At 47.5% G+C, this 16,071-nt stretch overlaps 2 protein-coding genes across 3 annotated transcripts in view; both read left to right on the plus strand.

The window, feature by feature from the left end:
• The first annotated feature begins 877 nt into the window (after positions 1-877).
• HTR1D (5-hydroxytryptamine receptor 1D) lies at positions 878-2,918 on the plus strand. Its single transcript, XM_068172490.1, has one exon. It carries the CDS (start codon positions 1,066-1,068, stop codon positions 2,200-2,202), a length of 1,137 nt encoding a protein of 378 aa, XP_068028591.1. The 5' UTR covers positions 878-1,065; the 3' UTR covers positions 2,203-2,918.
• Positions 2,919-8,555: 5,637 nt separating this feature from the next.
• The window catches only part of LUZP1 (leucine zipper protein 1), a 32,477-nt gene continuing 24,961 nt past the window's right edge, over positions 8,556-16,071 (plus strand). The window contains exon 1 of one of the 2 annotated variants that reach the window (XM_068172686.1): positions 8,556-8,712. The gene's annotated coding sequence lies outside the window, so the exon portion shown is untranslated. Of the gene's footprint in view, positions 8,713-14,876; positions 15,025-16,071 lie in introns of those variants that run through there. The other variant, XM_068172687.1, reaches the window with a different exon arrangement.

Genomic DNA, 16,071 nt, shown 5'->3' on the forward strand with positions numbered 1-16,071 from the left:
GTTTGGTGTTCCTCCTTGTATCCCTCAGAGCACACTTCAAAGCCATTCATGACCCACATTCAGGATCTCACTCAAGAAAGGTCGGGCTGACATAATACAAGTGAGAGTCTGGTATTCATGGAAGTTAGTGAAAGGCCTGATGGAAATCTGTTTTAGGATGTTTGCTTCAGGTTTGTGAAGACTTCAGGAAATCCAGTCCTGGTGAATACAAGGAAAAGTACGGAAAGCCTGTAGACTGCACACTGTGCTGTAATGTGCACCAGTGCATTGGGGTCTGGCACCCAACACCTGACTTCAGCATTTGAAGACTAATTGTCGAAGGGAAAACCTGAATAGTCTGGAGAAATAAATAAAAATGGAGATCTGTACTTGAAGAAGTCTTGATTTGCAAATCTGGGAGAAATTATGCTTACAGAAGGAATTCAGAAGTATTGTTTTATATGCTAGGTACTCTACTAATGAAGTGTCCCTTGTAAATACCGAAAACATGACACTCAGCTCTTAGAGAGAAAAGGAAAATAATCTTGAGGGAAGCTTTGTCTCAAGCAAAGGGGCATCAATTTCATGCCCAGATGTTTCTTTTCCATCTCTAACCCCTCAGCATTGATTTATGCAACTTTGCAGAAGGTTAGGTCAGAAAGGAGGTGTGAAAAAAAGATAACAAAGAATTATTTAAGATAATCAGGTGGTTTTCAGGTGAAATTATTTAAGATAATCAGGTGGTTCTTCAAGATGAAAACCACCTGAATTCCCATCACTTACAGGACTGTTTTCATTGTTGTACACCAGACTCGTGTCAGGATGACATTTTGCTTTAACAGTGATGTAATTGATGTGATATGATGTGATGTGATGATGTGATATGATGTAATGTGATGTGATGATGTGATGGAAAATCTTGCGAAGGAGAGTACCTCATCTACTGCGTCAGTTGAAGTTTTCAACAAGTTAATAATTCTTCAGTGTTCGACCAAAGTATGAAAAATTCTATTTTATCAACAAAAGTGAGCATCTTTCTTCATTGTCCCAGAAAGTTTACACTGGAAGGTGAAATCGGAGCAGAGGATGACTCAGTACAACCATTCAGCACAGTTCTCTCTCCAGAGCTCAGCAAATAAATCCTTAAATGTCACTGAAGCACCTCTGTCTTGGGATGAAAGGACACTCTTAGGGCTGAAGATTTCACTGTCAATCCTTCTGTCTGTTATAACTTTGGCAACAATCCTTGCAAATGTTTTTGTTGTTATTACAATTTTTCTGACTAGAAAGCTCCACACACCCGCAAATTACCTCATTGGCTCCTTGGCAGTGACGGATCTTTTAGTGTCTGTCCTGGTGATGCCTGTCAGCATTGCTTACACTGTCACCCACACGTGGGCCTTTGGCCAGCTGCTGTGTGACATCTGGTTGTCATCAGACATCACGTGCTGCACAGCGTCCATCCTGCACCTCTGTGTCATTGCCCTGGACAGGTACTGGGCTATCACAGACGCTCTGGAGTACACCAAACGCCGCACTGCTGGCCGAGCAGCCCTCATGATTGCCGTGGTCTGGATGATCTCTATCAGTATCTCTGTGCCACCATTTTTCTGGAGGCAAGTGAAAGCTCATGAAGAAATTGCGAAGTGCGCTGTAAACACAGATCAAATTTCCTACACGATTTATTCTACTTGTGGAGCTTTCTACATCCCAACTGTTCTCCTCCTGATACTGTATGGTAGAATTTATGCAGCAGCTCGATCCAGGATTCTGAAGCCACCCTCATTATATGGGAAACGTTTTACTACTGCACACCTGATCACTGGTTCTGCGGGGTCTTCCCTCTGCTCCATTAATGCTAGCCTCCACGAAGGGCATTCCCATTCAGGTGGATCCCCTATTTTCATTGGTCATGTTAAAATAAAACTTGCAGATAGTGTGCTGGAAAGGAAAAGAATTTCTGCTGCGAGAGAAAGGAAAGCTACCAAAACTTTAGGCATTATTCTGGGAGCTTTCATTTTCTGCTGGCTGCCTTTTTTTGTCATATCCCTAGTCCTGCCAATCTGCCAAGATGCCTGTTGGTTTCATCCCATCCTACTGGACTTTTTTACCTGGTTGGGTTACCTAAACTCATTAATCAATCCAGTCATTTACACAGCTTTTAATGAAGAATTTAAACAGGCTTTCCAAAAACTAATACTTTTCAAAAAATGTTCCTCTTGAGACTCTCCTCCCGTGTAACTGACCCTTGTGCAATCTCACAGACTACCCAAAACTTTCCATGCTTTTATTCCTAAGGAACGGAGTGGTAATTTCCATTTCTGCTTCTACTCTGTTCTGTGCATGTCACTGGGAATTTCTTGCTAATTTGATACTTTCTGTCTGGGATTGTACACGCCATAACAGAACTTGTCCATGGTCTCTGCAGTGACCATGTCTGTATATAAGATCAACAACACATGAAATAAGCTTTGCAACGAGGCAAGGTGTGAGAACCAGGGAGCTTGTCTTGTGTGATGAGGTGACACCTTATCCAATTCTACCACGCTTTCTAACCCGCAAAGAGGAAATGGTGCGTGTATTTACGAGACATTAGTATTTCTGCTGTATATTATTAACCATTTATGTCAGCTGAGAAAGTTTCTGGAGAGTAGGATCTGATACTAATATTTTCTATGGCATGTATCTTACCATTGTGAAGCTGATAAAACCTGTAACTCTTTCAGAAGATGTGTGACACAGCCTGACTATAATCAGCAGCAGGGCAGAGCAGCATAGCACAGATGTAAGTTATGTGGATATTTCACAAATGCTGCATTTGTATCTATGCTTTTGGTGAAGTGTAGAAAGGAGACAATTTAATTGAATTAATGATTACACATTTTATCATGAATAGAACAGCCAGTAAAGAAATGCTACAAAATAAATAGCATGAAAATCACTGATCTTATATTTCTGTCATTTAATTTTTTTGAATGCATAAACTGAAACGGGAGAATATGGCTAGTGCAAGTGTGGAATGACTAGGACCTCATAAAATAGCCATAAGTTTCACTCCTTGGTGACAAGATATGGGAAGTTAGAGAGGGGAGAACGAAGTGACACACCAAGGAAAACTTCCTTAGTAATTAGGTTGTTGGGGTGAATCTGGCATCCCTGTCTCTGGAATTCTTTAAGTACTGGTCAAAAAACTGTGGTCAGGACCATCTGCTGGGGTCGCAGAGCAGGTCCCTTCTAACATGCACTTCTCTGCCTCTGGGATTACTTCCCTGTTTGCAGGTGGGAAGCTGGCACATGGAGGTCTTGGATGAAGTCTCAGACAAGACAGCACACCATGTGGTGCAGCCCAAATGTCATGCAACGTTTTAGTCCCTGGGCATTTTACATCAGGAGTGTCATGCCTATACTGAATATGAAAGCCACACATTGCTTTGAAAATCACCCCATCATCCTTCTGACCTGCCTTCCGTCTCTCAGCCTGCCCCAGTTCGTCTCCACCATCCACTGCTGTGGCCATCCCAACACACTCCACCACAGCTTTCAACCTCTCCTTTGCATTTGTAGCACAGCTTTGCAGCTTCTCCCTGTTGCTGCTGCCTCTGCTGAGGATGGACCATAAAGTGGTGCACGCACATGCTGCAGAGTCAGACAGAGCAGGTGTGTGCTCACAGTAGGGCAGTCCTCTCTCTCACTGAAGGCATTTAAGGTTGCTCTGTTTGGGACATGGCTCCTCTACCCTCCCAAAAGGGCACTGATCTAGCTCTTTCAAGCTTAAGAGGTTTGGGTGGTGCCACCACATGGCCATGTCCACACAGTGTCCTCCCAAAGTGTGTCCAGAGTGGCCACTGCCAGTGCAGGTTCTCGCCTGCGCTGGCTCCTGAGCTGTGCTGCTGCATTGCCTGGGGACATGTGAGCCGACAAGGGCCACAGCCCACAGGGGAAGGCTTGAACCATAAACCGGTGTGGACAACTGAACTCCCACGCCTGAGGCCAGCCCCTGGTACTGTTCAATTTGCTGTTGTAGGAGCAGTCAATTTTTCATCCTCCTCTGATGATGATGGTTCAAAGTGTTCACCTTTGGGCCAGTTCGCGATGACTTCCAAGATCCCTCGGTGATTCACCTGCTCAGTGTGAAACATAAAATTACAGATCATGGTCCTAGAAGGGCCTTTGAGAGGCTGGCTAGTGCATTCCCTGCCTGTATCAACTATGCTGTTCTCTTCCTGTATTTCCTATTCTTGAAGATTTCCAGTTACGAGCAGAATGGCAAAATATGGCATAGGAAGGTGATCCACCACTCTTCTTTGACACTGTTTAATTCAAGAGTAAACAAATTAGGCCCTTTCTTTGGTTAGATTATAAGTTAATTTTAAAAGGCACGTGGTCTAATATTACACCATTCTTATTGTTAGTAAATATTTGATAGCATGCCTCAGTAATTTATATTGGAAAAAACAGTGATATGGAACTGGCAGATGAAAACACTTACTAGAGATGATCATAAATTAAATAACACCCACAGGCTCTGAGTTGAAAGGAGGAGGCTCTCATGTCACAGAGATCAGTGTCCATATTTACCGTGTTTTACAATGCTCTGTGAATTGCAGTGCAGAGCACACAAATGTATTTCATAGAAGGTACATGAGGGCTGAGTGATATCTCAGTGCCTCTCCAGTGAAGCTCTTGCAATATTGAGCACAAAGGTAAGTTAAAACACGTTATGTTTGTATAGAAGTACATATTTATATGTCCAAGAAGACAGTTATTTCAATGATATTGTAACATTTATTGAAAACTGAAGAAATAGCTAAATATATGTCAAAGCATGTGTGTTCACTGCAGCACCCTGCATTTAAATTCCAGTGCAGGTTATTCCTACAACCAGGGAAGAGGATGAGTGTCAGCAATGTGGAGTCACCATGACAGAAGACTGGCAGGACAATGAATGTGGAACATGATCACTCCTCCCAGGACAAAGCTGAACCTTGCTACGTGAAAGAAATATGGTCACTGAAAGCCTGTGGGTTGAAGCAATCCCACCATGCTCACCAATTGGAAAACAGCTCCTTGTCAGGGGAGTACAAAGGAACAAATGCACAATAGGAACAAAATGCACAAAGGAACAAAAGAACAATATGTAAGGCTACTTAAGTATATGAAGCCCTATTGATGAACAGATCGCATCTTCACAAACACACATGCCCAAAGTCCTCTTCCTGTTTTGTATACGTAATCAGTCTATGACGTGATGGAAATGTTTTTGCAGAACAGGCTTTTTTACACAGTATCAGAATGCTTTCATTAACAATTACAATCTTTTACCACTCTGATATTCTAACAAAAGGTATTTTGGTACTGTGAAGATGTGATGCTTTGTATTTTCCTGTCTATTCCGTAGCAGTTAACGATGGATAGACAATTTCAAATTTTGAGCCAGCATGGAAACTACTGCTTTTCTTTTTTGAGTTCACAACTCCCTCTGCAGTAAACCTTGCAAGTCCTTGAACAAACATCAAGAGAGACAGCTGTAGCTATGGTGCCAATTTTGAAATTATATTGGCAAGCACCCTTGGCATCCTTAAATGCACCCCTTCTGGCCCCATGTGTAGACCTAATTCAGCTGACATTTTTAAGATGTCTGCTCCAGGAAGAGGTGAAACATCCCCTCATAATGTTTAATGACATTATTTACATTACCTAAGTTGCAAGATTGAAATGAGACTTGTGTAGAAGAATCAGTAGTGGAGATGTCTGATGTATTCAGACAAACCCCACTCGTAGTGTGTGTAAATCCTGTTTATTATTTCCAGCAATTGCCACTTCCCATCCTGGTGTTCTCCAGGTGTGTCAGGTTCTGGCTCCTTATGCAGCTGGTGAAGATGGATATGAAAGCCCTTGGTTTGAGGAGATGGTGCTCTCACTGGACTGCATACGTTTTCTGACTGAGAGGAAGATGACAGCAGTACAAACTAACAAGACATCAACCCGTTTCTTATGTGCTGCAGGCTTCCCAGTCCCTTTGTTACCATACCTTGACATGGCTGCAGGCTTCTGTGGGGACTCATGGTGGTTTCTTGTTCCTAGAAACAGTCATACACACAAAACCCCAAGCCCAGTAAAACTTACATTGCCATATAGACTGCTGATAATGATGTGAGACTAGCAAGCCATGCAGTCCACACAAGCATGATTCTGTTTCTTTTTCCCTGCTTGCTGTGTTTAATACTGTTCCTAAACTCTGTGTGGCATCTAACACAACCAAGGCGCCAGCTCTGTTGGGAACTGTTAGAAATTAGTTCAACTAACCTCAGGATCTTATCATGACTCTGATCTTCTAAATACTTAAAACCCAAACACCTGGAATCAGGTAATAACAGGAGAATCTCCACTTCTAATTTGGAGAGAGAAGCAAGAACCACTGGCTTAGAAAACACTGGGCTAATTCAACTCACTGTAGGCAGAGAAGTATTCACCCTGAGTTAGTTGTCTGTCAGTTTGATAAACGGAACAAATGCCAGAACTGGTGCAGAAGAAGCAGCACATACAAGTAATTTTAGGAGGGACATACAACTGCATGTATCAGCAGCAGCAAGATCAACTCAGACACCTCACTTAAATTCACCATACAAGCAGAGGGAGTAGAATAGCAAGAATACCTGAAGAGTCACTTCAGGGACTTCATGAACTGCAAGATGACTCAGATAGACATTTTTAATAACCACTGAGAAATCTGCTGTCTGTAAGTCGGGCTAATCCCTTTTGAATCTCATGCCTCTGGTATTCCTGGCATCCTAGAGCCATCCACTTTTCACGTTATCAGGCTGTGCATATGATGCATGAGTTACTTTTATTTGTTTAAAGCTACCACACCCATATGGATCCTCTGTTGTCAGACACACTGACAGCTTCTGCTGCTTCCCCATATCATTTGTGATTTTATTGTGTTTGTCATCTCTCCTTGCCCATCATCTCTGGTCACACCTGCCCCCATTACTTACACCCCACTTCCTTTGGGACTATGTAGCCTTTCTATCAGTCATTGTGGGGACATCTGGGGGAAAGGTTTTCTGCCAGCAGAGTGCTGGCACCCTGCTTTGGGTTTTGGAAACCCAGCACCCATCCTTCCAATCCAAGAGATATGCATAACAACCGTGCCTCAGGCTTTGGTGAGTCCTCATTGTGCAGTAGTGCAAACAAGAGCAAATGCTCACTAAGGACTCAGAGACACCCCTCAGCCTCCTGTGCCACCAGATGCCAGCAGCACTGGCACACTGAACTGCTGCTCGAGGGAAAGCACAAGGTGTGAGGCCAATCCTGACCCCCCCAGCATGAGTGATGGAGGGAGGTGACAGCAAACAAACTGAGCTGAGCTGATAAAGGAGGAGAAAGAAGCCCCTCACCAAAGTGGCAACTGAACCAGCTGCCAGGTGGGGTCTGCCGTGTGAGAAAGAGAGTGAATGGAAACCCAATAAATTATAAACGTCAAATCTCTGGATCCAAGTGAGAGACAACCTGCCTGCTCTGTGTCCTGCAGAAGCAGCATCGCTGCAGCTGGTGGTACAGTGCCCGTGGCAACAAGGGCTGCCACTGCCCAGGCTGGTGTTTTGAAGAAAAAAGCTTAGTGGTGTGAGGTTAGACACTCAGAAATTTCTGTCCCGGGAAAGGAAATGACGTACAGGAAAACTAAGGAAGCTCTGGCTCCTCTATGATAAAGCAATATTTTTCTTTAATATTTTTAATGATGGGGACTTAGTGCAGTCAGAGGAAGCTGCAGACAAAAGTACAGAAAAGGACAAGTGGAATGAGGGATGTTACAAGGCGAGGAGGCAGCTCCCCTTTTCCCCCAGATGCCCCCACAATGGTCAGTAGGTTCCGAGCCTGTCGCGTCCCGCTGCCCGGCCGGGAGGCTGGAATTGCTCACCGGCCTCTGACCCCGTCTGCTGTGGACTCGGCTGGGCAAGGGCAGCGCGATGCTGTGCAGAGCACCGGGCACGCTCCCGGTGTCCTTCACCGTGCCACCGCCCGGTCAGCAGTCCCGGGCTCTGCTCACCGCTCGGCTACACCGGGAGCAACTTTTCCCGGTTAGTGCTGGGGGAGGTCTCTTGTCTCTGATCCCATCTCGGCATCCCCGCGCCGCAGATAGCGGAGGCGGAACCAACCGCAGCTGGATTGACCACCGAGTCCCAAACTCTCCAAGAGACGGCACTAACCGGGGGATGCGGCGGGAGAGGAGGACAACACCTCGCTGTGCCACCTGGCGCGGGGCTCTGCCCCGCTTTTAAAGAGCCGGGACCGGCACCGCCTGCCCCGACACCAAAGCGCCGAGGCAGCGGCAGCCCCGGGCCGGGTCCGGCGAAGGGGCTGTCCGGCAGGCTCCGGAGCGCGAACCCACCGTGAAACCAGCCACGGCAGCGACACCAAGCCCGGCCAGCTCCGCGCGGGGCCCTTGCGGAAAGATCCCCCTGCCCGCCCCAAGCGCCCTCCCACCCCCCCAAAATGGCGGCCGGGGCCTGCCCGCCCCCTCAGGGCCGGGGGCGGGCGCCGCGGAGCCGCACGGCGGCCGGGCCGGGCCGCCAGCCCCCGCCCGCTGACGTCAAGCACCGCCCGGTACCGCGGCCCTCCCCTCATTGTCAGCGCCCGCACCCGCCGCCCGAGCCCCGGAGCCCCTCGCGGGCTGCGGCTGCCCAAGCCCGGGCTGGGAGGCAGCGAAGCCTGGCCGCTCCTGCTGCCCAGGTAGGCAGAGGTGGGCGATGAAGGGGCGGAGGGCGGGGGGTGCCGCAGACCGGCGGGGCGGGGAGGAATTTGAGGCATCCGCTTTGTCTTTGACCGCCGCCGCCTTTCCCGTCCCTTGCCGTGCGGGCGGGCGGGTGCCTCAAGGCCGGGTCGCCCGCGGGTGGCGGCGGCGGCGGCGGGGATCCCCCGCGGGAGACCCGGCCCTGAGGCGCCCGCCGGGGCCTCGGCTCCCGCTCGGAAATGGAGCCGCCGTCGGGCTCCTTCCGACGGGACCGGAACAGCCGCTTTCCTGAGCGGAGATCGGCCCGTCCCCGCCCGGGAAGGGCACGGTCCCTCCGCTCCTCGCTGTAGCGAGCTGCCCGCAAGGAAGTTCCTAAACCCGCTGGCTGGGGCTTGGTTGAGATTTTGGAGCTTTCCAGGCACTTAACGCCTTTTCTGTGGATAACCATTTTTTTTTTCCTTGCTGCAGCCACATACTCCCTTTCCTGTGCTTATTTTTCCTGAATTCACCCTCCTTTCCCAGCCCGCCCACGTTTGTCATATAATTAATAAAGTACTTTTATATATATGCTTTTCTGATCCTCTGACTTAGTTAATCACTTCAGTCTTCTTTGCTCCCCCGTCGTGAGGGAATTAATTGATGGAGCATTGTGAAACTTTTCTTTGCCTCTTTCAAAAATTTCTGAAACTTCCCTCATTTGGCTTTGTCAGGTGTCCCATGTGCTGGCGTGTGAAGCCAGTGGCACAGCAGACCTTTGCTTGTTGTCCTTGGTGATTGCACTTTCATTGCAAATCTGCTTTTTTTCCCTCCTTGTAATGCTACATCTGAAGCCTTTAAACCAGTTAAACGCAAGTTAAAGTTACCATCCCAGCTAATCAGCACATTTGAGTTAGGTGCCGTGGGATTAGGTTTTAGCTGGTGCGTAAATTCTGTTAAAATGTTCCACAAAATCGGGGGAAGGAGTGCTCGTCATTGCCGCATGTGCTGGGGTTGTTGCTTATCGAGTCTCTCGCCCAGAGCCGCTGGGGTGGGTGAGCGCCCCTCACCACAGTGATGACAGAGGGAAGGGGGATTTTTACAACCTGGAATCGTCTGTGGCATTCCGTGTTTAGAGGGAAAAAATGCAGTGACTTCCCACATGCCTACAGCCTCATGGCAGAGGTATGCATCTGCTGACCTGCAGGACAGTGAGGAGAGGCGTCGTTCCCCAGTGTTACAGTCTGTGCGAGTAGAGAACCAGCAGCTCTGTGCTCCGGTCACTTTGTGCAGCCAGTAGCCAGCTGGCATATTTCGGCAGGGACAGCGTGCTCTGTGGCTGGTTTGCATCTGCGGCACTTGCAGAGGTGTAATTCCTCCATTGTATCGGCTCTGCGGCAGTAAGGACCGCACAAAACCGTCGGCAGTGCCTGCCAGGCTGACACCCCCACTCCAGGAGCCCCGATACTTGTGCAGGGACCTGGTGTGCGAGAGCCCTCCTGGGCATGGGACCCCTGGACGCCTGGGGCTGCTCAGGACAGCCAGCCCTCTGTAGCACTGCAAGGAGGAGGAGGACGCGGAGAGCTGATTGCTGTGTTTCTTTTGGATATGTGTCTGAAAGTTCCTGGGGGAAGGAATGAGTTGGGGTAAAGGGAGTGTGGGAGAGCAGCACAATTCAAGAGTAATCAGGTCCCTATTAATTAACCTGCATCTCCTGATCTAAGTAGTTCTGCAACCTCAGCTTTCTCATAATGCTATGAAATAGTAAAGTTTCTGCCCTCCAGTACAGGCGAGTCTGACCAATGCTGACTTCCTAAGAAGTAGAAATAAGTTATAAGAGCATAGACTTTTCTCTAGCCTTCTGGCTGTGTTCTGAAAATTGCCCAACTGAGAGTAAGTTACTGATTTTCTTTATTTAATACGAGGCTAGGAATTGTAGGCAAAAATAACTCATGTTAAAAAAGAGAACTCTCAAATGTGGCTGTTACAAGAAATGATAATATTTAAAAACCCAGTATGCCTTGCAATCTAGGCCACATTATTTTGTATGTTCAAATGGGTTGGTGATCACAACTTTGAGCATGACCTTAGCAGGGTATTATACCCAGGGACTCTGAGGCTGTGCATGTCCTCCATGAAACGTTTCCTTCCCACCGTGAGCTGCAGTTGGTGAGGAACCAGAGGCCTCTTTCCTCATGGAAGTTTTTCAGAAAGTATGGCTGGCATTACTGAGCGAAATGACAAAGAAGGACAAATTTGATACAATTGTTACACTAAAATGAAGCATCTCCTATAGAGATTATCTCTTTCGGAGGTAGTTTTTATTGGAAGATTCCCACAAGGGTGATGATTTGTAGCAGTAATACGTTTTACGCTAACTGGCGGACTGCAGATCATGGGAGCCCTTAAAATGTGTTGGAATGGAGAACTTTTGTTGTGATGATCATGGCATGGTTGCATACGTCTTCACACGTCTAAGACCTGCTGTACAGACTTTTTGCCTTGGGTAATGCTTGTATTCACACACATGAAGTAGAAAGCATGAATGTTTTCCAGTACTTGGTGACAGCTGATGAGCAGGTGTTGCTTGCCAGCACTTCTTGCATTCCTAAAGCTGGTGGTTGGCTTTGTCTTTCCATACTGTTATTATCTCTGCTTTCAATGGGCTGAGTCTTTGGAGGGTTTTAGTCTTTTAACTTGATCTCCTCTTCCCTCTGTAGCCACCAAAGGTGTGATTAATCTCCCTGTCCAAGCTCATCTGTTTGCCAGGGTAACAGGGGCTGGCAGCCTTCTCCTGGTGGTGACTGCAGCCACTCACTGCACACACTGTGGACAGTTACATCTCTCTGGATTTGAGGGTTTAGGGCTGGTGACAGAATCAGTTTGGTAGAAAACCCACAAACCATTTGCCCTTAACTGTCCAGATTTAGGAGCCTTCCTAACCACCCTGACTGAGAAGGCATGCCATTCCCATGAAGTCGGTGGGGTTTGGGTTGATTCAGCAGCCTGAAAACCAGTGTTTTTTGAAATGATCAAGTATAAAGTGTGGCATTGGATGTCGGCCATCAGAATGTGGCAATTTAGGCCTTAATGCTTTTGTGTCTCTGGTGGTGTCTTAGGTTTTGGCAGTGATGTTCCCCTGCTGAGGCCCTAATCTGGGCAGATAAGGGGTTGTAAGGATACCTCAGCCCTGTGTGCTTTAACCCTCACCAGGGTGGGGTAAGATATGCAGGTGCAACACACAGCTTTACCTAAGCGTGACAGCAGCATGCACAGAAGCGTGAATGCTAGGCACAGGCAGTTTCTTGTTTCCTTTTCTGTAAAAGAAAGCTGAGAGTATTTTGGTGCTCTCTTGGATAGTTGTGCAGCGAATGTAACATTTGTGTTCCTGAACATTTGAATTTCACATAGAAACACAGTACAGAAAGGTGAATGCACCCTGTGAGTGATGGGCTGAAAGGAGAAGGGAGTGTTTATTAAAAAGAGTTTTAATGTTGTACTTAGCACTCAGCCTACTCTGCAGCCTTGTCTCTTCTCCTAGTAAAGCCCCTTAGGATCAGCCCAATAACCCCAGGAATGAAATGTATCATTTCCTTGCTTAGGAACAAAGTTGCCAATACACAGGTATAAAGTATAAGAACACATAAGCTGGTAAATTTGTTTCTGTGTGACAGTGGGCAGATGAGAGTGGCTGCTTGCTTTTATCAAGCTGGAGAAGAGATGGATTTTCACATCCTCTCCAGTCATGGATCTGGGAAGCGCTACATCAGTGCAGGTGGGCACTGTGCCTGGAGGAGGTGGGTTTTCCTTTCCCCTTGTCCTAACTGCTTTCTCCTCCAAATGCCCTTTCTAGCCCTACCCCAGCTGACAAAAACTTCATGCAGCCGTGTTCAGAGAGTTGATCTGGGTGAAAATTAACCGTCGGCCTCCCCCCACTCCCTTTAGCCCTGCCTGATTCCCAGCCTGGCTGCAGGGCTGCTTCACTCTGGCCAAGGGAGGGGAGCATGAGGCTAGAAGGAGGCAGGCACAGTGCAGGGCCACCTGAAAATGACTATAAAAGTTAAGTTATCTGGTCCAAAGTCTGTGAGGTCACTTGTGCAGTAATAGCATCCCTTGAGCATCTAAGCATTGCTGTCTGCCTTGAGGTCTCTGTCACCACCATGCTTGCACAGTGAGTTTGGATGTGCTACCTTTGCAAAGTTCCTGCTCACACAAAGTGCTGCCCAGGTTTGGGCAGAGGAGTAGAGATATCATGTTTGGAGGACTTCAGTGGAAAATTTTCTACATTTATTAAGTCCCAGTCTTTTTGGCCCTGTTTGTCAGAGCTGCATTGAATTGAGCAAACCTCAAATGTTCTCCTCACAAAGTAACTTCAGAGTCCTATCATCTGGGCTCTGAGCAGCTGTATTGAACATGGGCCAGCAAAGTGCACCAGTCTCACGTGTGTAAATACTTTGCGTGAGCTGGAAACTTCCGTATGGCTGCTCCTTGGCCTGCTGCAGCATAATAGCTGTCATGCTGCCCTGCCCTGTGTGTCAGGGGACCAGCTGTCTACAGCCCAGCCATGCTCACTATCCTCCCTTGGCTGCAGGCGCAGGCAGACTGGCCTGGTTCCATGTCTACTTCTGACAGGTGGGCTCCTGAGTGCTCCAGGATGAAGTAATGGGGGACATGCACTGTGGATACTTCCTCATCACTCCTCCTTGCTGTCTGCCCTGGTTTGTGGGGAATGTGGTGGTTGAGCTGCTTCAAGTCACAAAGGGGAAAGTGTAGGCTTTAACGATTTTTAATCAGTAGTGGGTGGACAAGCCCCTGCATGTAAACATTTATAGTTCTGAATTTACTTAGCTAATTGGTTTTTAAGTCATAGTTTGACCTGCTGTACTGCCCAGGCCATAGTATCAAACCTTACTTAGTATTGAATTAACTCATTAACTTGGCCGGTTTTGAGGTTTGTGATTTCAACTTGCAAACTTGATGCCTGGAGGGGGGGAGGGGGCATTGATCTAAATAAGATTTTTTTGCCACAAAAACCCCGTGTTCCTTGCTTGGATTTGTGATTGTTTGGCTCAGTAGTAGTAGGACTGATTTCATTCAGACCCCTTGCAAATAGTGTTGTGGCTATCCTTGATTGTGCACTGCATGCCTCTGAGAAAGCAGAGCAGCAGGAGATGAGAACCAAGGCTTTCTTAGCCCTGGTAGGATTCGGCTTTGGTGGTTAATATTACAAAACCACTGGAGCTTGGGGCTCATGTGTCAGGCTGCGCGGTAGGAGAGGAAAGCATCTGTGGCTGTAGGCAGGTGATGTGAGAGGGCTGCCTGACCAGTGTCATGGCACAGCAGTCCTGTGGGGCAGCTGAGGAAGGTGCTTTCTGGTGACACACATCACCTCTGCTCCAGGACAGCAGCTCTCCCACTCTGGGAGCCAGTGGGCAACATGGAGCAGGTCATCCCAGTGACTGCTCCCATCTCCCCTGAGGGTCCTGGAGCAGGTGACTGCAAGTACCCTGCACTGGAAGTGCAAGTGCCAGGGTAGGTAAAGGTGGTGTGGGAGCAAAAGAGGGAGCGTGTTGTTGTGTGACATGGCAGGCCTGTGTTCCTACTTCTCGTGTAAGTGTTCTAATTGACCTCTAAAAATGGTGGCTTCATCCTAAGCTGAAAATGTCTTTCTGCGTGACTGATCACGATGAACATAAGCTCAAGCAACTCTTAATTAGCTCAAGAATGTTTCTCTTTACCTTGAATGCTTACTTTTCACACTTTCCTCTGTTGCTGCGTGCAATGCAGTGCTTGCAGGAAGGTAGCTCTGGGCTGTGCAGCAAGGACTCCTGACAGGGTGGTTCTGATGGCTGGTGTCGTCAGCCCTGCCACCCGTGCTGCATGCCGCACAGCTCTGCACAGATGGGAGTGACAGCTTTTGCTGCAGTGCTGCACCCTTGGTACGTGTTGCAGCAAAATCTGTCAGACACATTCATTCTCAGAATTGCATTAATTAAAATTGCTTCTGTATGCATTACCTGGCTCTTAAGGTTCAGCACTGGCTTGAGTCTTCCCCACTGGATTGATGTGAAAATCACAGGATATGTTTCCGAGGCTGCAGAGGCTCCAAGGTTGTCTTGATCATCTGATTCCACTGCAGCACTTTCAGCTGCTTGTGCCTTTGAGGTGCCTGTGCCTCACGTGGGAGTGCAGTGGGTTACCTTAAAGGGAAAATCTGATGAAACTTCTTCAAGAACTTGTTGTTACATGTGATATCTTAGTGGAATTTACCAGAATAGAATGAAGATTCCTGACCTAGGATCTGGAACAGAGCTGCAAAAACATTAATGTCTCAGGTAGTATGAATCATTTGGAAATATGTCTGTTTTTACTGGAAAACAATAATTCCTGGATGATTATAAATAACTAGTAGTACTGCTTTGTGGTGAGAATTTGAACTTGAAGCAATTGAGAATTCCTAATGAAGTCTCTCCCTCTTCTGTCTGCATCCTATTCTGTATAGCTGCTCTTCAGGATTGTTTTTAATTTTGCAGAATACGACTAATGTCCTTGCATAAAGGTGTCCTGTGTAACATGGGTGGTGATGTTTCTGTGTGAGTTTTGGCTGTTAGTATATTGTAAACTGCCTGCATATGCTCTAAAATTCTCTGGATGTTACCTTTTATGCATTGGGCAGTGCATGGGAACAAGAAGCACAGTTTGGAATAGATCTTTTCCTTTTGTCTGTAACCACTGTCAGAGGGGCTGTGAAGGGAGCAGCGAGTATCAGCAGTGCTTTGGGAAAGCTGTGAAATTGTGTGTGTTTGAAGGTGACTGCAGGATCAGTGCTGCAGTGGAGCATTACTAGCTGTGGAGGTGGGGAACTCTTTTCCAGCGGTGATGGGAAGATGGGGAGGCTCTTTGGGGTGTTCTCTCTGCAGAGCACAGACCACAGACAGGCTGCTGGTAGCTGGTGTGTAAGAGCTGGGCTGAGAGGTGCAGGCAGGGAGAAACAGCTGTGCCCTGCTGACTGCCTTGATTGCCAGGTGGCACTCCTTGGATCTGGGTCACCTGTGCCTCATTTCCCTCCTCCAGCAGCAGAAGTGGCAAGCCCCATTCTCTAGCTTGCTTTTTCTGGCTGCCTTACAGCGGGAACATGCTCCCAAGTCCTTACACACAGATCATCTCCATTCACTTTTCCTCAGCTGCCTACGCTTTGAGCTGATTTGCAGAGCTGGGTGGGTTTTCTCTCTTTTATTTTTTTCCTTCACTTTTTTATTTTTTTAGTAATCTCTACCCTGTGTACCTCTAGTGACTGCTGCAGCTGCTGGGGTATGTGGCGGAGAGTTCATCACAGTCCTTGTTTTGGAGCCCAGCTGTGTGTGAACTGGTGGGGCACACAG

Source organism: Anomalospiza imberbis, chromosome 25 (genome assembly GCF_031753505.1).
Source record: "Anomalospiza imberbis isolate Cuckoo-Finch-1a 21T00152 chromosome 25, ASM3175350v1, whole genome shotgun sequence".
Lineage (NCBI taxonomy): Eukaryota > Metazoa > Chordata > Aves > Passeriformes > Viduidae > Anomalospiza > Anomalospiza imberbis.

What these genes read in the sequence shown, in the direction of transcription:
- HTR1D (XM_068172490.1), top strand. Translation starts at nt 1,066, where the DNA reads ATGACTCAGTACAACCATTCAGCACAGTTCTCTCTCCAGAGCTCAGCA.